The 22,783-nt window shown below is 45.9% G+C and overlaps 1 protein-coding gene across 2 annotated transcripts in view; it reads left to right on the top strand.

Moving 5' to 3' along the window:
• The window catches only part of dram2b (DNA-damage regulated autophagy modulator 2b), a 101,469-nt gene extending 79,152 nt beyond the window's left edge, over positions 1-22,317 (top strand). The window contains exons 6-8 of one of the 2 annotated variants that reach the window (XM_078546897.1): positions 4,187-4,269; positions 10,043-10,135; positions 21,457-22,317. In XM_078546897.1, the coding sequence (XP_078403023.1) occupies positions 4,187-4,269; positions 10,043-10,135; positions 21,457-21,567 (287 nt within the window). In that variant the 3' untranslated portion in view covers positions 21,568-22,317. The remainder of the gene's footprint in view (positions 1-4,186; positions 4,270-10,042; positions 10,136-21,456) is intronic. The other variant, XM_078546898.1, reaches the window with a different exon arrangement.
• The last annotated feature ends 466 nt before the right edge of the window (positions 22,318-22,783 follow it).

Raw genomic sequence — 22,783 nt, 5'->3', positions numbered from 1 at the left:
AGTGCAGGAGGGCATGCCAGAGGCAGCACCAGGCATACCTAAAAATGAGGTGCCAACCTGGTGAAGTCTGGAATCGGGGAAAACTGTCCACTGGTTGGAGCCATACCTACCTAACACAAAGGAAGATGGTTGTGGTTGTTGGAGATCAGTCATCTCAGCACCAGGACATCTCTACAGGAGTTCCTCAGGGTAGTGTCCTTGGCTTAACCATCTTCAGCTGCTTCATCAATGACCTTCTTTCCATCATAAGGTCAGAAGTGGGGATGTTCACTGATGATTGCACAATGTTCAGCACAATTCGCGACTCCTCAGATACTGAAGCAGTCCATGTCCAAATGCAACAAGACCTCGGCAATATCCAGGCTTTGTTAAGATCCCCATGGAGACTGCTAACTTCTAAAAAGAAATTCGAACTTCCAGTGAGTAGCTGAAAGAATTAGATGATAAGATTTCATGTTTTAAGATGTTTACTGTAACAAATAGACAAAAGGCACTATTGACTAAACTCATCTTTGTAGGCAACTGTGGGAATTCTGCAGCAAGTTACTCAGCTCCTGATTCCCCAAAGCCTGTCCACAATCTACAAGGCACATGTCAGGAGTGTGATGGAATGCTCCCCACTTGCCTGGAGAAGCATGGCTCCAACAACACTCAAGAAGCTTGGCACCATCCAGGCCAAAGCAGCCCGCTTGATCAGCACCCTATTTACCACTTTCAATATTCACTGCCTTCATGACCGATACACAGTGGCAACACTGTGTACCATCAACAAGGTGCACTCAGAATCACAGAATTGTTATGGCACAGAAGGAGGCCATTTGACCCATTGTGTCTGCACCGGCTCTCCAAATGAGCATCATGACTTAGTGCCATTCTCCTACTTTTTGCCATTCTCCTTTTTCCCCATAGCCTTGCACATTCTTTCTATTCAGATAATCATCTAATGCCCTCTTGAATGCCTCGATTGAACCTGCCTCCACCACACTTCCAGGCAGTGCATTCCAGTCTCAAACCACTGACTGTGTGAGAAAGTTTTTTCTCACATCACATTTGCTTCTTTTGCAAATCACTTTAAATTTGTGCCCTCTCATCCTCGATCCTTTTATGAGCGGGAACAGTTTCTCCCTATCTAACCTAACCAGCCCCTTCATGATTTTGAACATCTCTATCAAATCTCTTCTTAACAGTCCCAATCCCTCCAATCTAACTTCATAACTCAAGTTTCTCATTCCTGGAACCATTCTGCATAAACCTCTTCTGCACTTTCTCCAATGTGTTCACATCCTTCCTATAGTGTGGTGCCCAGAACTGTTCATAATACTCCAGCGGAGGCCTAGCTAATGTCTTATATAAACTCAGCATAACCTCCCTGCTCTTATGCTCTATGCCCCTTTTAATAAAGCCCAGGATACCTTGTGCTTTATTAACTATCCTGCCACCTTCAATGATCTATGCACACATACACCTAGGCCTCTCTGCTCCTGCACCCCCTTAAGAATTGCACCCCTTATTTTATATTGTCTGTCCGTGTTCTTCTTACCAAAATGCATCACTTCACACTTCTCTGCATTGAACTTCATCTGCCACCTATCTGCCCACTCCAACTTGTCTATGTCCTTTTGAAGTTCTACACTGTCCTCCTCACAGTTTACAATACTTCCAAGTTTTGCATCATCCGCAAACTTTGAAATTGTCCCCGGCACACCAAGATCTAGATCATTAATGTATATCAGGAAAAGCAAGGGTCCTAATACCGACCCCTGGGGAACTCCACTACAAACCTTGCTCCAGCCCAAAATATATCCATTGCTCATTACCCCCTGTTTCCTATTACTCAGCTGATTTTCTAACCATGTTGCTACTGTCCCTTTTATTCCATGAGCAATAACGTCTCTCACAAGCCTGTTGTGTGGAACTGTATTGAATGCCTTTTGAAAGTCCATGTACACCACATCAACAGCATTACCCTCATCGACCTTTTCTAGTACCTCTTCAAAAAACTCCAAGTTAGTTAAACGCGATTTCTCCTTTAGAAATCCATCCTGGCTCTTCCTTATTAACCCATATTTTTCCATGTGACTACCAATTCTATCCTGAATAATTTTCTCTGAATCTTGCCCACTGAAGTTAAACTGACTGGTCTGTAATTACTGGGCTTATCCTTACAACCTTTTTTGAACAAAGGCGTAATGTTTGCAATTCTCCAGTCCTCTGGCACCTCCCCTGAGTCTAGGGAAGACTGAAAGATTATGGCTAGTGCCCCTGCGATTTCCACTCTTACTTCCTTCAATATCCACTCCAGCAACTTGCCAAGCCTCCTTCAACAGCACCTTCCAAACCGGTAACCCCTACCACCTAGAAGGACACATGTACTGCAGCAGTTCAAGAAGGCAGTTTACCACCATCTTTTCAAGGGCAGTTAGGGATGGGCAATAAATGCTGGCCTCACCAGCAACGCCACATCCCGTGAACAAATAAAAATAAGGACCAAAGACAATAGCTTCTGCCTTCTTAATAATTAATTGGAGAAATTTCTGCTCATTCTGCACTGGATGTTAGACAAACAGGCTGATAATTTAGAGACAGTGGAGGGGTTCAGAGAGAGATGGTGGTGAGGTTGACTTGGGTATTAGCAGCGTACGTGTGAAAACTGGTGCTGTGCATTTAGATGAAGTCACCCAGGAGCAGCATGTAGATGGGAAATAGTTTGCAAGGATGGTGGAGTCAAAGGTTGATTTTTTGAGGAGAGGGATGATGACAGCACAATTGAAGGAGAGCGGGACAAAATCTGAAGAGAGAGAAGCGTTAATATCAGGTAACATAGGAACCAGGAGGTGAAATTGAGTGATCAGCCGTTTAGTGAGAATAGGATCGAGGGAGCAGGAGGTGGGTCTCATGTACTAGATGAGCTCAGAAAGAGCACGAGGGGAGATAGGAGAGAAACTAGCAAAAAGATGCAAGTTCAGGGCCAGGGTGAGCAGAGAGCTTTAGAGGACGTTTGGCCAGGTTGGCCTATGGAAGGGAGGAAAGCGACAGAGACAGCTGATTAGTCAGTTTCAGTTTTATTGACAAAGAAATCCATGAGGTTCTTGCACTTGTTGTTGGAGGTGAGGGTGGAGGGGCAATGGAGAGAGGTTTAAGAAGACAGTTTGCCATAGAGAAGAGAAGCAAGAGCTATTTTTGCATTCTAGGATGTTGCTGCAATAGTGAGCAGTTTGAACAGATGAGAACAGGACCAGATAGTGCCTTATGAGGTCCAGGCAGATCTGGCGGTGAATGGCTAAACCGGTTGTCCATCATATACTTTCAAGTTTGCGACCCTTGGACTTAAGGGGACGGAGATGAGTGCAGAAGATGCATCCACTAACCTTGACCGCTACTGTGAGGTCATTGAACTTCTTTCGCACTGCATCCAGATCCTCGGGGCTACACTACAGGCATTACAGGAATAAGGAAGTCCTACTCCAAATGGCTTTGTTGAGATCACCTGGAGTACTGTGTACAGTTTTGTGTCTGTACCTAGGGAAGGATATACTTGCCTTCAAAGGGAGCAGAATCATGGTTCACCCCAGATTGATTCCTGGAGAGAGAGGGATGTCTTGTGAGGAGAGATTGACTAAAATGTGCCTTTAGTGTCTGGAATTTAGAAGAATCAGAGGTGGTCTCATTGAAATGTCAGTTTTTAGAGGGCTTGGGAGGGTAAATGTTGAGAGGCTGTTCCCTCTGGCTGGGGGATCTAGAATTAGGGGCCACAGATTCAGGAAAAGGGGTTGGTCATTTTGGAGTGAAATGAGGAGAAATTTCTTCTGTTAGGGTTGTGAATCTTTGGAATTCTCTACCTAGAGGACTGTGGGCACTCAATCATTGAGTATGTTCAAAGGTGAGATAGATACACTTTTGCATTCTAAGGGAATGAAGGGAGATGGGGATGAGGTTGTGGTCAAAGGCCGAGTGGTCTTCAGCTGCTCCTATTTCATACATTCTACCAATTGATGTTTTAGAGAATCACACCAATTGGACATCGACGTGCAGAGTTCCCTACTCATCCCCTGAAAGCCTCATTCCATTTAAATATGGCCATTGACCTTTGCTGAATTCAGGCAGCTCTAGTTTAAGATGTATAAAGTCACTGATTTCAAAAGTTGTCTGATGTTACACTTCATTTCCATGACTTCCACCCTTCCAGTGTTTATCTCCTCTGTCACTCTCTACACAACAATCCCAACCATTGACATGGCAAAGAAGCTCCACTGGAACCCTACAGATAAGGTAAGCTTTGACCCCAAAGTGAAAATTTGGGGGTACAGGAGTCATTGAGTGGGGAGTGGGGGAGGCTTCAGTGGTTGAGTGGTGGGGAGGGCGGGGAACAGGAGTTGACCATTTGGGGAGTAGATGAAAAGGCTGAGCTCCTTCAAAAACAATGAACACAACTTTTCACAGGCTTTTTTTCCAGCAGGAATTGGGCCTCAGAGAGCAGCCAGTGCTGCCTCGGAGCTCTTGACACCAAAGTCTCATCTCGTCACCCCACTGGGGGCAGTGAGCTACAGTTTAGAAAGCCCTATCTTAATCCATGCAGTTGCTTCCATCCCACACAGGCTGTGTCGATAGTGTAAATGTTTCCGGGTTTGAATCATTATTCCCCCTTCCCCCACTGCTGAGGGCTGATACCACAGGGACCACAAGTTCTTCAGTACTTGGCAAAGAAAAAAAAAAATCCTCATTTCATGAGTAGGTGACAGCGTTAACCATTGTGATCCAAGGTTATCTCTGCAAATGCATTTCCCCTCAAATTGGTGCTACAAAGCTTTCCTAGCATGGGCTCACATCCTTGGGCTGAGTTTAGCAGGATGTGCACTTGTTATCGGGCAGGTGCAAACTCTATTCCCATGAGCTTTGCAGTTGAGATTTGTATGAATGTCAGACTAAGAAAAAAACTAATCAACCCAGTTATACATGGATACTGATTTTAGGCAGGAAACTACACTAGTTTGCACAGTTTGGTGTTAATTTGGCAGGAAGAGCTTAACATTGAGTTTAAGGCGTAATGCTGGAGCAGAATAAAGCAACACTTCACATTTCAACTGTCACCACAATATAATGCATGAGTTTGTGATACTGACATTGAGTGCTCTAGCAGAACATTTCACCTTGGAGTTGGAAGCAGAGCAACTCCCAGTGTTCAGCTTCAGGAAATGTGATAAGAATTTAGAAGGACAGATCATTCATATCCCACCTAATGTTTTGCCTTATTTACTTTTACAAATACACGTGTTCCTAAGCAAGGTGAGGACAGAAATTGACTTCCGACGATGGCTTCCATAGTTCAATATCCTGCCACCTCTCGTACCACTGATTCAAATGTGAATAGCTACCACTGCATGGTTTTGGAGAGCCACTAGCTCCTGAGTCATACCCAGAAGAGGATTAATGTTATGAATGAGTACAACCACACAAGTCACTCCAGCATTACTCGCGACACAGGAGCAAATATAGGGAATTATGTGATGCGAGCAGGATTTCATAATAATTGCTCCTGTGGAACCAAAGGCTTTACAGAAACTGCCCAGTGACATGAACTCAGGCCTATCTAGCTGAATGCACATAACATTTGTAACAAAACAGATGAATTGACAGCACAAATTGAATTAAATACGTATGATCTGACACCCATTACAGAGACATGGCTGCAGGATGACAAAGACTGGGACCTGAATATTCAAGAGTACATGACATTTAGGAAGGACAGGAAGCTAGCTAAAGGTGGAGGGGCAGCTTTGTTAATTAGGGATGACATTGGTTCTGGAGATCAAAATGTAGATATCAGTTTGGGTAGAGATGAAAAATAGTAAAGCTAAGAAGTCACTTGTGGGAGTGGTTTTATAGGCTGCCTAACAGTATCCACACTGGAGGACAGGGTATACAGGAAGGAATAATGGCAGCTTGTGAGAAAAGTACAGCGATAATCATGGGTGATTTTAATCTACATATAGATTGAACAAATATTGGCAAAGGTAACCTGGATGATGAGTTCATAGGGACAGTTTCTTAGAGCAGCATGTTCTAAAGCCAACCAGAGAGCAGGTGATGCTAGATCTGGTAATGTGCAATGAGACAGAATTAATTAATGACCTCATAATGAAGGCACCCCTCAGGAGCAGTGGTCATAATATGTTTGAATTTCGCATTCAATTTGAGAGAAAGAGGAATTGATCTAAAACTAGTGTTTTAAACTTAAATAAGGGCAATTATGAAGGCATGAAGACGGAATTGGCTAAAATGAACTGGGAAATTAGGTTAAGAGATAGGTCAGTGGTAATGCAGTGGCAGACATTTAAGGGGATATTTCAGAATACTCACAAAAGATACATTCCAGTGAGAAAGAAAAACTCTAAGGGAGGGACACGCCATCCATGGCAAACTAAAGAAGCTAACAATTGTATCAAATTGAAAGAAAAAGTGTATAATTCCACAACGATGAGTGGCAGGTCAGAAGATTGGACAGAATATAAAGAACAGCAAAGAATGACTAAAAGATGAATAAGGAGGGGGAAATTAGAATATGAGAGAAAGCTAGCTAGAAATATAAAAACAGATAGTAAGAGTTTCTATAGGTATTTAAAAAGGAAAAGAGTAAGTAAAGTGAGTGTTGGTCTTCTAGAGAGAGAGTCTGGGGAATTAATAATGGAAAATAAGGAAATGGTGGATGAATTGAACAGATATTTTGCACCTGTCTTCACTGTAGAGGATACAAATAACATCCCAGAAATAATTGTGAATCAGGAGGTGAAAGCGAGGGAGGAACTTAAAACAATTACATTCACCAGGGAAAGGGTACTGAGAAAATTATTAGAACTAAAAGCTGACAAATCCCCAGGTCCTGGTGGACTTCATCCTAGAGTCTGGAAAGAAGTGGCTGCCGAGATAGTAGATGCATTGGTTTTAATTTTCCAAAATTTCCTAGATTCTGGAAAGGTCCCATCAGATTGGAAAATAGTGAATGTGACTCTCCTATTCAATAAAGGGGGGAGACAGAAAGCAGGAAATTATAAGCCAGTTAGCTTAACTTCTGTCATAGGGAAAATGCTGGAATCTATTAAGGAGGTTATAGCAAGGCACCTAGAAAATCTCAATGCAATCAGACAGAGTCAACATGGCTTTGTGAAAGGTAAATCATGTTTGACTAATTTATTGGAGTTCTTTGAGGAAGAACAAGCAATGTGGATAAAGGGGAATCTGTGGATGTGCTGTACTTAGATTTCTAGAAGGCATTTGACAAGGTGCCACATCAAAGGTTGCTACACAAAATAAGAGCTCATGGTGTAGGGGGTAACATATTAGCATGGATAGAGGATTGATTAACTAACAGGGAGCAGTGACTAGGGATAAATGGGACACTTTCGAGTTGGCAAGGTGTGATGAGTGGAGTGCCACAGGGACCTGTGCTGGATCTCAACTATTTACAATTTACATCAATGAATTGGATGAAGGGACCAAATTTATGGTTGCTAAATTTGCTGATGACACAAAGATAGATAGGAAAGTAAGTTGTGAAGAGGACGTAAGGAGTCTGCAAAGGGACATAGGTTAAGTGAGTGGGCAAAAATTTGGCAAATGGAGTATAATGTGGGAAAATGTGAACTTGTCCACTTTGGCAAGAAGAATAGAAAAGCAGCATATTATTTAAATGGAGTGAGGCTGGAGAACTCTGAGGTACAGAGGGATCTGGGTGTCCTGGTCCATGAATCAGGAAAAGTTAGTATGCAGGTCCAGTAAGGCATAAGGAAGGCAAATGGAATGCTATTGTTTATTGCAAGGGGAATGGAATATAAAAGTAGGGATATTTTGCTACAGTTGTACAGGGCGTTGTTGAGACCACATCTGGAGTACTGTGTACAGTTTTGGTCTCCTTATTTAAGAAAGGATATAAAGGTATTTGAGGCAGAAGGTTCACTCGACTGATTCCTGGGATTCGGGAGCGGGGCAGGGTGGGGGGAGGGGGGCGAGGTGTTATCCTCTGAGGAAAGGTTGGACAGGCTGGGCTGTATCCATTGGAATTTAGATGAATGAGAGGTGATCTTATTGAAACATATAAGATCCTGAGGGTACTTGACAGGGCAGATACTGAAAGGATGTCTCCCTTGTGGGAGAGGCTACAACTAGGGGTCACTGTTTAAAAATAAAGGGTTTGCCAGTTAAGACAGATGAGAAGTAATTTTTTTCTCTGAGGGTCTAGCATCTTTGGAATTCTCTTCCCCAGAAAGCGGTGGAGGTAGGGTCAATGAATAATTTTAAGACCGAGTTAGATAACAAGGGAGTCAAAGATTGTCAGGGGTCAGTGGAATGTGGAGTTGAGGATACGATCAGATCAGCCGTGATCTAATTGAATGGGGAGCAGGCTCGAGAGGCCAAATGGCCTACTCCTGCTCCTAACTTTTAAGTTCCTGTGATTTGTAACGTTTCTCCTATCATCATCAGCATCAGGAGAGTGATGAGGAATGGGCAAAATGTGGATTACAAAGAACAAAGAAAAGTACAGCACAGGAACAGGCCCTTCGGCCCTCCAAGCCTGCACCGATCATATTGCCCGTCAACTAAAACATTTTGCACTTCCGGGGTCCGTATCCCTCTATTCCCATCCTATTCATGTATTTGTCAAGCTGTCTCTTAAACACCACTATCGTACCTGCTTCCACCACCTCCTCTGGCAGTGAATTCCAGGCACTCACTACCCTCTGCGTAAAAAACTTGCCCCGCACATTTCCTCTATAGTTTTCTCCTCTCACCTTAAATCTATGTCCCCTAGTAATTGACTCTTCCACCCTGGGAAAAAGCTTCTATCAACTCTGTCCATGCCACTCATAATTTTGTAAACTTCTATCAAGTCACCCCTCAATCTCCGTCACTCTAGTGAGAACAATCTGAGTTTCTCCAACCTCTCCTCATAGCTAATAACCTCCAGACCAGGCAGCATCCTGGTAAACCTCCTCTGCACCCTCTCCAATGCCTCCATATCCTTCTGGTAATGTGGCGACCAGAATTGCACGCAATATTCCAAGTGTGGCCTATCCAAGGTTCTATACAGCTGCAGCATGGCTTCCCAGCTTTTATACTCAATACCCCTGCCAATGAAGGCAAGCATGCCATATGCCTTCCTGACTACCTTATCCACCTGCGTTGCCACTTTCAGTGACCTGTGGACCTGTACACCCAGATCCCTCTGCCTGTCGATGCGCTTAAGGGTTCTGCCATTTACTGTATAATTCCTGCCTGTATTAGACCTTCCAAAATGCATTACCTCGCGTTTGTCTGGATTAAACTCTATCTGCCATTTCTCCGCCCAAGTCTCCAACCGATCTATATCCCGTTGTATCCTTTTACAATCCTCTTCACTATCTGTATCCTTTGACAATCCTCTTCACTATCTGATTAGATAAAGATCAACCAGAAGCAGAACCCCAGAAGTGGGAAATAGAGCTGGGAAAATGATGACCAGAGCCCTAGAAACCAGTAACAGAGCCCAGAAAACTGGGAATAGAGTATAGGAAAATTGAAATGGGGAACAGATTGCAGGAAACCAGGATCAAAGCCTGGTAAATAGGTCATTCAAACCCCTCAAACCTGATACATAGGAACATGAGTGGGACATTCAGCCCTTTCCACTCAATCAGTGCGATCGACCTTTTCTTAACTGCTTTGACCTTTGCTCTTTGCCCTCCCTTTTCCATCGAAATCCATCCACCTGAGTTTTATTCCAGCATACGCAGCCTTTCGGGGGAGAGTTCCAGATTTCCACTACCCTCTGTGTGAAGAACTGCTTCCTGCTATCACCCCTGAGCGGCCTGGCTTGAATTTTTAGATTATGCCCCTTGTTCTGGTCTGCTCCCCTCCCCCCAGAGGAAATTAATGGGGCACTGAGTTTGGAGGGCAGACTGTGCTGGTTGCCGAGGAATTAATGCAGTGGCCAGTGAGTGTGGACTGAGGCAGGATGTACTCTGGGTTAGATGCTGAATTTTGGCCTCCGGGTTTGTTTGTCTTTTGGCAGGGCTACACATTGCATCTGGTCAGTACGATCTCGGAATGGTCTCTCGCCTTCTCCTTCCTCTGCTTCTTCCTGACTTATATCCGAGATTTTCAGGTGAGTTTCACTGAGTGAGGTTCGAGTTAATACTGATGTACGTTGTGGAGCTCAGAGGAACTTGTGCCTTGAAACACAGTCTCACCAATATGGGAGGAAGATGTTTGTGTGTCAAATCAGCGCCAGACTGCATGTGGGAGTGGTCACAAGGGCTCTGGCAAATGTCTAGGCTCAGCTGAGCTGAATCAGACCCACAAGCCAGGCAGAGCCCAAAAACAATTCTGCTGCCGAAGGTATTGCCAGAATATTGTTGGCTTAGCTCTTTGGTATTCCACATTCAACTCAGAATTTAACTTGTATTTCCTGTTCCCAGTGGATGTCCCTTTCAGACTATATATTTTTGAAAACTGTAGTAAAAATACCTTGACTGTCTACAGAACCCTAATTTCATTGTCCCACTTCTTGTGTCAACATTTCCCCTATTATAGATTCTAATGTCCGCATTTATGCTGGGATCATTCCTGTGTGAATTTGTCACCCTTTAATTACAGCCTCCCACCAGTGGCAGTGCTGTCATGCCTCAATTTGCTGACTCCCAGCTCCTCAATCCATATTGTGCAGAACTGTGGTCAAAACAACTCTACTGTCTGCTTCCCAAATTGCAATAAGTTTTGCTGTTTAATTATAAATCCTCATCTGCAAATCCTGCCATGACCTCACTTTTGCCTTAACTCTGTAATCGCTTCCAGCTCTCCAAACCTCTGAGATCTCTCTGCTCCTCCAATTCTGGCCTCTTGCATATCCCCCACTTACTGTGTTCCACCATTGATGACCATGCCTTCAGCTGCCAAGGCCCTAAGCCCTGGAATTCTCTCTATAAATTTCTCTGTCTATCCACCTCATCCTCGTCCTCTTGGACCCTCCTTAAGACTTACTACTTTAACAGAGTTTTTGATTACCTTTCCTTTGGCTCTGTGTCAGATTTAGTTGATAACACTCCTGTGAAGCGCCTCAGGATGTTTTACTACATTAAAGGTGATATATAAATGTAAGTTGTTAGAAAAAGGTAAGGACAAAGGATAGTACTTTACAGTGGAGATAATTACCTTTGCCCAATTACACCCTCGCTCCCTCTCTCACCACCCTCCTACTCCACATGACTTTAAGACTCATCTCATCTAATACTGAAAACCTCATTCATGTCTTTGTCACTCCTAAATTTGACTATTGCAACACATCCTTGGCTGGTCTCCCAAATTCTACCCTCTGTAAAGTTGATGACATCCAAAACTCTGCTGCCTTTGTCCTAACTTGCACCAAGTCTTGTTCACCCTACATTAGCTCCCTGACATGCAACATCTTGATTTTAAAATTCTGCTCCTTAAATCCCTTTTCAAATCCCTCCATGGTCTCATATCTCCCTTTCTCTGTAATTTCTTCCAGCCCCATAACCCTCGGAGATATTCAAGAAAGGAGGGAGACAGAAAGCAGGAAACTAGAAGCTAGTTAGCCTAAGATCTTTAATAGGGAAAATGCTGAATCCATTATTAAGGAGGTAGTAGCAGAACATTTAGAAAATCATAATACAATCAGGTATTGTCAGCATGGCTTTCTGAAAAGGAAATCATGTTTGGCTAATAGAGTTCCTAGAGGATGTTACAAGCAACGTGGATAAAGGAGAACCTGAGTGCTGTACTCAGATTTCCAAACGGCATTTGATAAGGTGCCACATCAAAAGTTACTACGCAAATAAGAGCTCATGTTGTAGGGGCATCGATAGAGGATTGGTTAGCTAACAGGAAGTGGAGAGTAAGAATAAATGAGTCGTTTTCAGGTTGTTAAATTGTTACTAGTGGAGTGCCGCAGGGATCAGTGCTGGGGCCTCAACTATTTACAAACTACATCAATGACTTGGATGAAAGTACCAAATGTATGGTTGCTAAATGTGCTGATAACTCAAAGACAGATAGGAAAGTAAGTTGGCAAGAGGGCATAGAGTCTACAAAGGTACGTAGATAGGTTAAGTGAGTAGACAAAAATTTGGCAAATGGAGTATAATGTGGGAAAATGTGAACTTGTCCACTTTGATTGGAAGAATAGAAAAGTGGCATATTATTTAAGTGGAGAGAGATTGCAGAACTCTGAGGTACAGAGGGATCTGGGAGTCCTGGTACATGAAACACAAAAGGTTGGTGTGCAGGTACAGCAAGAAATTAGGAAAGCAAGTGAAATGTTGGTGTTTATTGCAAGGGGAATCGAGTATAAAATTAGTGAAATGTTGCTGCAGCTGTACAGGGCCTTAGTTTTAGACTGCATCTGGATTACTATGTACAGTTTTGGTCTCCTTATTTAAGAAAGGATATAATAGCATTAGAAGCAGTTCAGAGAAGTTGCCTGGGATGGAGGGGTTATCTTTTGAAGAAAGGTTGAGGAGGTTGAGCCAATAGAGTTTAGAAGAATGAGAGGTGATCTTATTGAAACATATAAGATCCTGAGGGGACTCGACGAGGTGGATGCTGAAAAGATGTTTCCCCTTGTGGGAGGGTCTAGAACTAGGGGGCACAGTTTAAAAATCAGGGGTCTCCCATTTAAGACGGAGATGAGAATTTTTTTCTTAAGAGTGTTGTTAGTCTATAGAATTCTCATACCCAGAGAGCAGGAGTGGCTGGGTCATTGAATATATTCAAGGCTGAGTTAGACAGATTTTTGATCAACAAGGGAGTCCAGGGTTATGGGGGACAGACAGGAAAGTGGAGTTGAGCCCACAAGCAGGATAGCCATGGCTTTATCGAATGGTGGAGCAGGCTCAATGGGCTGAATGATGATCTTCTGTTCTTAATTAGAGGCAAATGGTGGCATAGTGGTACTATCACTGGGCTAGTAATCCTGAGGCCAAGGCTAATGTACTGGGACACAGGTTCAAATCCCAGCACTGAGGAATTTAAAATTCAATTAATAAAATCTGGAATTGAAAGCTAGATGCAATTATCATCAATTGTCGTAAAAACCGATCTGATTCACTAGGGAAGGAAATCTGCCATCTTTACCCAATCTGGCCTACATGTGACTCCAGACACACAGCAATGTGGCTGACTCTTAACTGCCCTCTGGAAAAAAAACACTTCGTTTAAGGGCAGTTACGGATGGGCAACAAATACTGGCCTTGCCAGTGATGTCCACATCCTATGAAAGAATAAATATTAATTCTTTTATATCTGCGCTCCTCTAATTCTGACTTCTTGAAATTTCAATTTTAATCGCTGCACCATTGGTGGCTGTGCCTTCAGCTGCCTGGGCCCTAAGCTCTTGAATTCCCTCCCCACACCTTTCCACCCTTCAACCTCTCTCTCTCCTCCTTTAAGACACTTGTTGGAACCTACCACTTTGACCAAGCTTTTGGTCATCTGACCAAGTACCTCCTTATGTGGCTTGGTGTCTTACTTTGTTTTATAATGTTGCTGTGAAGCATCTTGAGACATTTCATTGTGTTAAAGATCCTATATTAATATAAATTGTTGTTGACTACACTTGAACCTGTCTTCCTGTATGCTAGTTTGCATGAGATTGACTTGTACCTCTAAAAAATGAAACCAAACTCTCTGAAACTGCACTGTGGGTGAACTGAGAGCCTTGAGTGATTCTGTTTCGGCTGAGGGACCCTCCACCCACAGCCAGTCGGAACACTAACTTGCCCTCTCCATTACTGATGTTGATGAGGAATTCTAGAATGTTCTATGCTGCTATTTTTGCCATCAAACACCCAATGTTAGGTCCTAACATCTTTCAGGAATTACTTTGGGGTAGGACTTTGGCTATCATTGTGCTCCGTTTATGCCTGTAATAGGGGTGCATGAAGTCTAGTGCCCACCCCACAAACTCAATTTCATTCCCATTAACATTACAATGAATCGGGCGGTGAAGCAGACTGGGGTCATGTCCTTTAAGGGGCTGAGGATTCGGGTTTTATGTCAGTAATCACATGACTGCAGCTTGGAGGTGCTGCGTGAGCTTGGTGACTGGCCTCACTCACTACCAGCTTCTCCTCAGGGAAAGTCTGTATACAACTGACCTGGAACTAGTTAGACAGGCCAACAGCCTGTGAGTGCCCACATAAACACTACACAAGCACATGTGCTAACATGAACCAGGATCACTTCCCTTCACTATTAAATACTCACATTACTCTCCTACTCAGTGGTATCACTCTCAACTCAAAGGGCAGAATTGTCCCGGTTTGCACTAAGAGCACTAGCGGGCAAGAATTAGAACATTTTATCCACCAGCCACAATGGCAACTTTTCATGCCGTATTATCCCAATCCCGCCTCATTAACCATTCATTCCTGGGAAACGCGTCGTTTTGCTGGTGGGCAGCCTCCAATTTGCCTGCCACGCCGTCACCTCGCCACTTCCTCACGCCGGGTACCATATTTAATGTGCAGCTGTGCGCACACCTTCCAGGCCAGGACTGCTGCACAGAAGACATGGCCCCGAAAGGCAAGAAGAGTACAGCCCCAGGTTCAATGATGCGTCCCTCAAATGCCTTTGACATAATGGAGGCTCACTGTGATGTCCTCTACCCTGACTCTGGCTGCAGGAGGGGAAGCAACATCACCAATCCAGCTTGGGAGGCAGTGGCAGCAGTAGTTAGTGCCCTGCAAAAGAGGACAGCCACCCAGGGCCACAAGAGGACGAATGATCTCCTCTGTTCTGCCAGGGTAAGTCACTCTTCTCATCACTCTCAACTCTCAAACTCACAAACCCATCACACATCCAAAGGGCCTACACTCACTGCCAGTGCAAGAGACATCACCATTCACTCTCTCACACACAGCTTCATTGGTTCCATGGACAGGATGGGGACACTCACCATCCACACATGCCAGGCATACTTATGATCTGGCCCGGCAGGCATCCTGCTTACACTCTCTCCATCCCTATTCATTGCGGGACAAGCTGGCACACAACAAAAGGGAGAGGTTGCAGACTGGTGGCGGAATGCCTGAAATCAAGGTCCTCACGGACTTTGAAAACAGAGCCATCCAGCTGGCCGGCGAGGATCTGGACCTGTCCTGTGTTGACGGTGAGGGCGGCGGTGCTCTACCAAGTGAGGATCCAGTAGTGCAACATCCATCAGACAATAATCCTGTGAGTCAGTTCCACTGTTCCGCAGTCCCTACCATGCACTAATTATCTCTCCTCGCATTAGCAGGCACATCTGGGAAACAGCTGAGGTCCTTGACTCAAGCTCTGAAGGCACCTCAGAAGGAATCTGCTGAAACCCTATTGCAGACCCATCACAGCGCTCACCCACACCCTCCACCAGTGCAGAGAGACACGCCTCGGTGGGACCTAGTTCTAGAGTAGCCTCGGGACCACAATCTAGTGAGCACATCGCACTTTCTGATCCATAGCAGGTGGTGGCAGGGACTTCCCAGGTCCCCGGCACTCGGTGAACTGCTGGAGGCCAGAACGTTGCTGAGTCGGAGTCAGATGAGGAGCCTCTGGACTCAGTCATGTCACAGTTGCTGGAGCTGCAAAGGCAAGCTCAGGAACATCAGGAAGGGATGTCCGCTGCATTCCTCAGATTGCAAGGTACTATGGAGGAGTCCGTCCACCTTCAGGCTGAGGTGATAGCACCAGCATTGCAATGCACCGAGGTCAACACTGGCAGAATGGTGGCCGCCATGGAGACCTTGGTCCAGGACGTCACTCCTGCTCTGCTGTGCGGGCTCCACTCCATTGCTGATGCCATATTTGGCCTCAAACAGTCTGTACACGAGAGGGGTGTGGGGCAGCTCGATCTCACTCCCCTTCTCCTCGCAGAGTCAGCCAGAGGCCCATGGGCACCCATAGGGAGGAGGATCAGCAGGTGTACACCCCAGGACCATCCACCCAGGTAACTACGGGAGAGTCCAGCCCATCCGCATCTCCCCCTCTTGTATCCCCAGCAGCTCCAGCTCCACAGGCTGAGGAGGGTGTCACTGCCACATAGCAGGACCCTGAAACCAGGCGGGAGCCCTCCAGGTCTCAGCCCTCCAGAGGCTACCTGTCAAGGTCATCACGGACAGGAGGTATCAGTCAGTAGGCTGCCTCCACCTCTGCTGTGGATGTCCGGGGAGCACCAAGATGTAGTAGCAGGGTTAGGAAAGATCATATGTTGTTGCACAGCCTGGGCACAGACATTAATCACTTGTATATAATGTTCATTATTGTCAATAAACTCCCAAGAATGTCTCCTTGCCTATGGCTCCTTGTTATGATGAGCAGTGTTCATGTCACTCAGATGTGAAGCCTTGGTTCCTGCACAAGATAAAGGCATGTGTCTCAGTCCAGTGCCTCTTCCGTGTGCCTTGTACAACCTTCCCAGCTCACTGATGGTACCGCCTTTACGGTAACTGGACACATCAGTAATATCTGCACCTCGATGGGGCTTATCATTGCTGCCAGAATGTCCTGGGCCGGTGGCACAGAGTTCTGTCATTCTCTCTGTGCTCCCAGCATCTTTGAGGTGCAGCTGACCCCATCTCATCAGCATCTGCGTCCGGTGGCAGTGTGGTCCTGAAGGGGTCAGATCATGAAGGATGCCGTAGCATCAGGAGAAGTTAAAGTTTCCCTGCTGCACCTCCATGAAATGACCCTGTTCACAGAGTGCAAGCGATCTGCCATCAGCCAGACAGGAGTCAGATGGTCTCAGAGGCTATGTGAAGATCTATGGAGTGTCCTCGCTGCATGTCATCATCATCCTCCTGGAATGGAGGGACTATGGGTATCCACTGCATCTCCATGACAGGAGTCTTATCATAAAGGGTATGTGCATTGTCAACAACTAAACAGGAGTTAAACGTTCACAGATGCAATGTGAGGATCTATGAAGTGTCCTCACTGCATGTTGTCATCATCCTCCATGATTGTGGCAACAATGAGGGCCTCCTGAGCGCCTCAGCCTCATCTGGACAATGCGATTACCTCATCGCCGTCATCCTTGCCTTCAAGGACATCCTTGCCCTCCCCCCTCATTGCAGGAGACGTGCAGCTTCTCCATCTCCTCCTCAGCCAGCTCCTCTCCCTGTTACAGCGCCAGTTGTAAAGGGTGCAGCAGATGATGACAATGTGTGACACCCTCTGTGGACTGCATTGCAGGGTCCACCAGATCGGTCCAGGCACTGGGACCTCATTTTCAGCATCCCGATGGTTTGCTCCACCAAGCTGTGAGTTGCAGCATGAGCCTCATTATACCATTGCTCTGCTGCAGTCTGAGGCTGCCACACTGGCATCATCAGCCACGGCCTCTGCGGGTAGCCCTTGACCCTGAGGAGCCATCCCTGCAGCCTCTGTGGACCCTGGAAGACTCCTGGGATCTGTGACTGACTGAGAATGTAGGAGTCGTGGACACTCCCTGGGAACCGTGCGCAGACCTGCAGGATGTGTTTGTGGTGGTCACACACCAGCTGCACATTCAGCAATTGGAAGCCCTTGCGGTTGAAATAGTTGACCGCTTGTTACCACGGAGATCTGAGCGCCACGCGAGTGCAGTCATTGGCACCCTACACCTGTGGGAAATCTGAGATCTGGGCAAATCCCAGCGGTCTTGCTTCCTGACTTTTCTGGTCCTCAGTGAAATGCACCAAGTTGTGTGCCCTTGCAAAGGTGGCAGCTGTGACCTCATGGATGCATTTGTGGGTGGAGGCTTGTGATATCCCACAGAGGTCACCTGTGGAGCCCTGAAAGGAGCCACTGGTGTAAAAATTGAGCACCGCTGTCACTTTCACGCCACTGGCAGTGGGTGCCCTCCATGTCCCCGTGGCGCCAAATCCTGCAGCAGGTGACAGATGTGACCGACCAGTTCCCTAGAAATGTGCATCTTTGGTGACACTGCTTTTCAGTCATCTGCAGGAATGACAAATGCCGTCTATAGACCCTGGGTGTTGCTAGGCACAGAGCAGTGACAATTTGCTGTAACTCTTCAGGAGCATGTGCGGGAGCCCCAGTCACACCTCCTTCCTGATGGTGCTGCTCCCCCCTCTGCCCAGCCAGGTGCCTCAGTCACTCTCTTCTCCTTCGTCTCCGTTCTCTGTAAGCCATGAGGCACACAGTTGGGTCACCGGGCTCCATGCTCCTGATGTACTCCTCCTGCAGGATGAAAGAGAGAGACACGTGGGTTAGCATTGGGTATACTAAGAACCTCTCTTGGTTAAGTCTGAAGGCCCCTTTAACACATCCCAGAGAGTGCTGGCCATCAGTTGGATGGCCAGAGTTTAGTGCGTTGCATGGTTGCTCAAAACCCCACCCTCCTCCGCCCCACTCCACCTGACCGATTGGCAGCAGCTTTGCCCATTGGACTGCATGCTGTGCTCTCAGCTCAGGCGCAGGCATTCTCCTAACCCACACTGCAAGGCTGCACTGTTAGCTTGAATCATGGGGGAGACTGGTCCAAGCCGGGATGATGACGTTGCAAGGGGCTGTGAGCACCTCCACCCAGCTTTAGCAAGGAGATTGTACAACGTGACTAGTTGCCCAATTGTTCTGCAGTCCACTAGAACGCTCATCAGTTTATAGTGTGTGCCCGAGGGGTGAGAAGCTCTGGAGCATTGGTGGCACTTTCAGGCCTCTGCGTTGTGTGCTTAGGCAGATAAACTAGAGGCCCGATTCCAAGCATGTCAATGTGGCTGCAACTGAACTGTCTCAGCTGCAGTGGAATGGTCAGTTTATGCAAGGTTTCCCTAATGTGTGGCCACTTCCCTACCCCCTGCCGCCTCCCCCGCCGCATGCGTTTGCCCTTGTCCCCTCCGCCCCCAAACCCAACCCAACTGCAGGGCAGCCCTTGCCCCAGCACCGCACTGTCAGCCAGCCGGGAAAATGTGACTTGCCTGTGCCCTCATCTGAATGTGCAGCGCCTTAACCTTGAAGTCCAACAGGTGACCCTCGCGAGTGCTGCGCAACGTTACTGTGCACTCACCTCCGAGTTCCCCCTCGATGTGTAGCCCGTCAAGTGCACACTTTATAATGCCGCTGTGAAACCACACCAACGTGCCTGGATGATCCAGCGTGGGGGGATGGTTCTGGTGAGCAGGGGTTATAATGATAAGCAGATGTATTACAATGAAGTTCCTGACGTCTGGCGGTGCAAAATGCGGCCCGCCATTGACAGACAGAGCGGACAATTGCAAACTGGTTTCACAACATCGTGAAACTGATTTTTGGGCTTCGCACCATAATGTCTGCTGATGCCCGACACCAACAGGCATGGAAAATTCTGCCCTAAGTCATGGATTCAGGCCCCACTCCTAATGGACCACTGGGGGAGTGCTACACTGTCAGAGATGCCACCGTTCCAAAAAATTGTTACACTCTAACTCCTGACATGGCTGACAATGAATTGGACTCCTTCCGCTGGCACATTCATGGTTCCTCCCACCACTGACTTCATTGTTGCTGACTCATTGTTGAGCACCCTCCAATCCCCTCAACTCCCCGCTCATGACCTTTCGCCTTCCACTCACCGCTCCACTCACCTCCCTCCCGCTGTCGCGCTCCTGACCCCTGTTGCCACCCCTCTCAACACTTACCAGCGCTAGTGAGGCAGCTAGGGCTCAGGAGTGGGGTGGTGAGAGAGGCAGCGAGCATGGCAACAACAACTGTTCCTTTCAGGCTTAGTTTGATCTGTCACAGGCACTGCAACTGCATGTTCCAGGGCCAGCAAGTGCAGGCAAATTATTAAACTCGAGGCAACATGTGTTCTCTCGGTGAGATATAAAAGCACTAGTTCAAAGAAGAACAGGAGTTCTGACTTGGATAATATTTATCCCTCAAAAAACGTCACTAAAATCTCATTCATTATCTCATTCATCTCATTGCTGTTTTTGGGAGCTTGCTGACTGCACACTGGCTGCCACGTTTCTGACATTACGAGAGTGGCACTTCAATGGTTGCAAAATACTTTGGGATGTCCTGAAGCCAAAAAGGGTGCTACATAAATGCACATCACTCTTTTCTTTCCATTTATAGTGCGACTGATCAGGATGTAACGAGTGATCCTCATACAGGAGTGTGATCCTGTTTGAAAGGCAGTCACTTACATGAGCAAAGGAGACGGTAGCTTTGTGTCAGTTACATCCCGCAAGCTGCAAGGAGAGGAATTTTGAAAGCTCTATGTGGTGAAACAGTTTTCCCTGGCAGGAGGGTCAGTAACCAGAGGACACTGGCAAAAGAACCAGAGGGGAAATGGGGACAAATGTTTTTATGCAGCGAGTCATTATAATGTGAAATGCAATGCGTGAAAGGGCAGTAGAAACCGATTCAGTGGTACTGTTCAAAAGAGAGCTGGATAAGTACTTCAGGGGGAAACATTGCAGGGGCAGTGCATGGGTCAAATATCCCTTTCAAAGAGCCAGCACAGCAGGATGGGCCAAATGGTTGCTTTCCGTGCTGTTAGCTTCTCATTTTACTCCAGGAATGATGCATTAATCTGATTTCATTTTTCTGATTTGGCTGAGGGATAAATATTGGCCAGGACACTGCAGAGAACTTCCTTTCCCTTCTGAGAATGGTGGCACAGGATCTTTAACACACCTGAGAGGGCAGACAGGATCTCATCCAAATAATGGCACCTCCAAAAGTTCAGCATCTGCTTCGGCCTGCCCTGTAAGATCCAGTCCGGCAACTTGCTCAAGTCCAAGGAAAGTGTTGCTGAAAAAAGACATTTTGTTGAAGCTTTTCGTCTTGCACTCATCAGGACAATCACAAGAATACCAATGTCAGGGAAGCAACAACTTTATACTGGATGAGGTGGTTGTTTCTCCTGATATTGGTATTTTTGCACTTGTCCTGAAGACAAAAAGCTTTGACAAAGTCTCTTTCCTCAGAAATACTCAAGTTCTGTACTACCAAACGGCTATCTCCAAAGATAAAAGCAAAATACTGTGGATGCTGGAAATCTGAAACAAAAATAAAAATTGCTGGAAAAACTCAGCAGGTCTGACAGCATCTGTGGAGAGAAAGACAGAGTTAACGTTTCCAGTCCGTATGACTCTTCATCAGAACTGACTCTTCTTCTGAAATAGCCTGAAGTGCCCAGCCTCTGCCCAACAGCTCGGCTGTTTTAATTTGACTGTTCTGAAGAAGTTCTGAAGAAGAGTCATAAGGACTCAAAACGTTAACTGTCTTTTTCTCCACAGATGCTGTCAGACCTGCTGAGTTTTTCCAGCAATTTTTGTTTTTGTTTGTGACTATCTCCAAAGAAAGCCATAACTATATGCAGCAATACAGGGCTGGTAATAGGTTAAAAAAATAAACATCCTAGTTTCTTGATTTGAAATCTGTTGCATGTGGCAATTCCTTCTAACGCCTTCTAATCCTCTCTCCTTTTCTCAACTTGAACAGAAGATCACCTTGCACGCTGAAGTGGATTTGCACAGTGAGACTCTATATGACAGACTCCCAGGGCACACGCACATTGGAGAGCATAGTCCACTCCTTGCAGGGAGCCTGTGATTTGTGAACACAGCACCAGCCCCTCACCACGAGTTATCCTTCCAACCAGCCTGAAGTGCCCAGCCTCTGCCCAACAGCTCGGCTGTTTTAATTTGACTTTTTAAACCAATTTTTATATCACAGGTGAATTATGAATGTTTGTAATTTTTAAGATATTAATTAGAAACGAGTTTAGAGTTTAATTATGAACAAAATGTAATAACTATTAGACTGCTGATGTTTCTAACACTGTCCTTTATCACCTGAGGCATTTTTAGCTGACTAGGCCACAGACCATGATGCTTTGCAGCAGAGGAGACTTCTGTTGGGCTAAACAAGTGGCCTCACCAACCCTGATTGGCCAGAATTAATGAAGAACATCAAAGGAGTGCACAAAAAAGTATGATTTAAGGGGACATGGGTCAGTAATTCTACAGAGAGATGCAAGGAGAAATGCAGGGAGAATCTGCCTAGTTGCCTGGCAAGGTGTTTGTCATCATCTTTCATACCCTGAGGTCTGGTGTGTTGGTTGCTGATGGTTACTTAATAACCCGTGGAATGACAGGGTGAAAGAGGAACAGAATTTATGAACACAAATCTCAAACTGGCCTTGTGACAATTGGCTGGATTGAGAACAGCAGCTTCAGGCCCTGCCAATTACCATGGAGACACATTCCAACCCTCCAGGATGAATATTGTCAGCCCTGATATTCAAATAGTCAGAGTTTAATTATCGTCATCATGCAGTAAAAATTAATTTGCTAACTGAGATTGGGAATCATGTGTCTTGGGTTCAAATCCATTCCATAATGAGATGAAATTCTCCTTTCCTGCTGAAATGAACTCATAAAATGAGTTTGGTCACAGTCTCAACTCACGAACACAGCACCAAATGCTTTCCTACAAAATTGATGCACCAGGAGAGGATTTGGGGTAGCTATTGTGGGACACAGGTCCCAAGATAAGGGGTCGAGTGCATAGATGGGTTGTATGGAGTAGGTTTTACTCTATATCTAACTGTCTGGGAGTGTTTGATGGGGACAGTGTTTATAGATTTACTGTTTATCTAACCCATGTTTTGTGTGAGGCCAGTGAGGATGGGGTGAGTAGGGCACAAATACTCAAAACAGAACAAGACAAAGAAAAGGTTTCTGACTGCAAACATTCCCATTCCTGCTGAGAGCAAAATCTCTGAAGGTGAAATGTGGGGAAGAGTTAATCAGTGATTGGCTGACGG

Source organism: Cetorhinus maximus, chromosome 8 (genome assembly GCF_964194155.1).
Source record: "Cetorhinus maximus chromosome 8, sCetMax3.hap1.1, whole genome shotgun sequence".
Lineage (NCBI taxonomy): Eukaryota > Metazoa > Chordata > Chondrichthyes > Lamniformes > Cetorhinidae > Cetorhinus > Cetorhinus maximus.
This window is presented reverse-complemented; position numbering and strand designations above follow the sequence as displayed.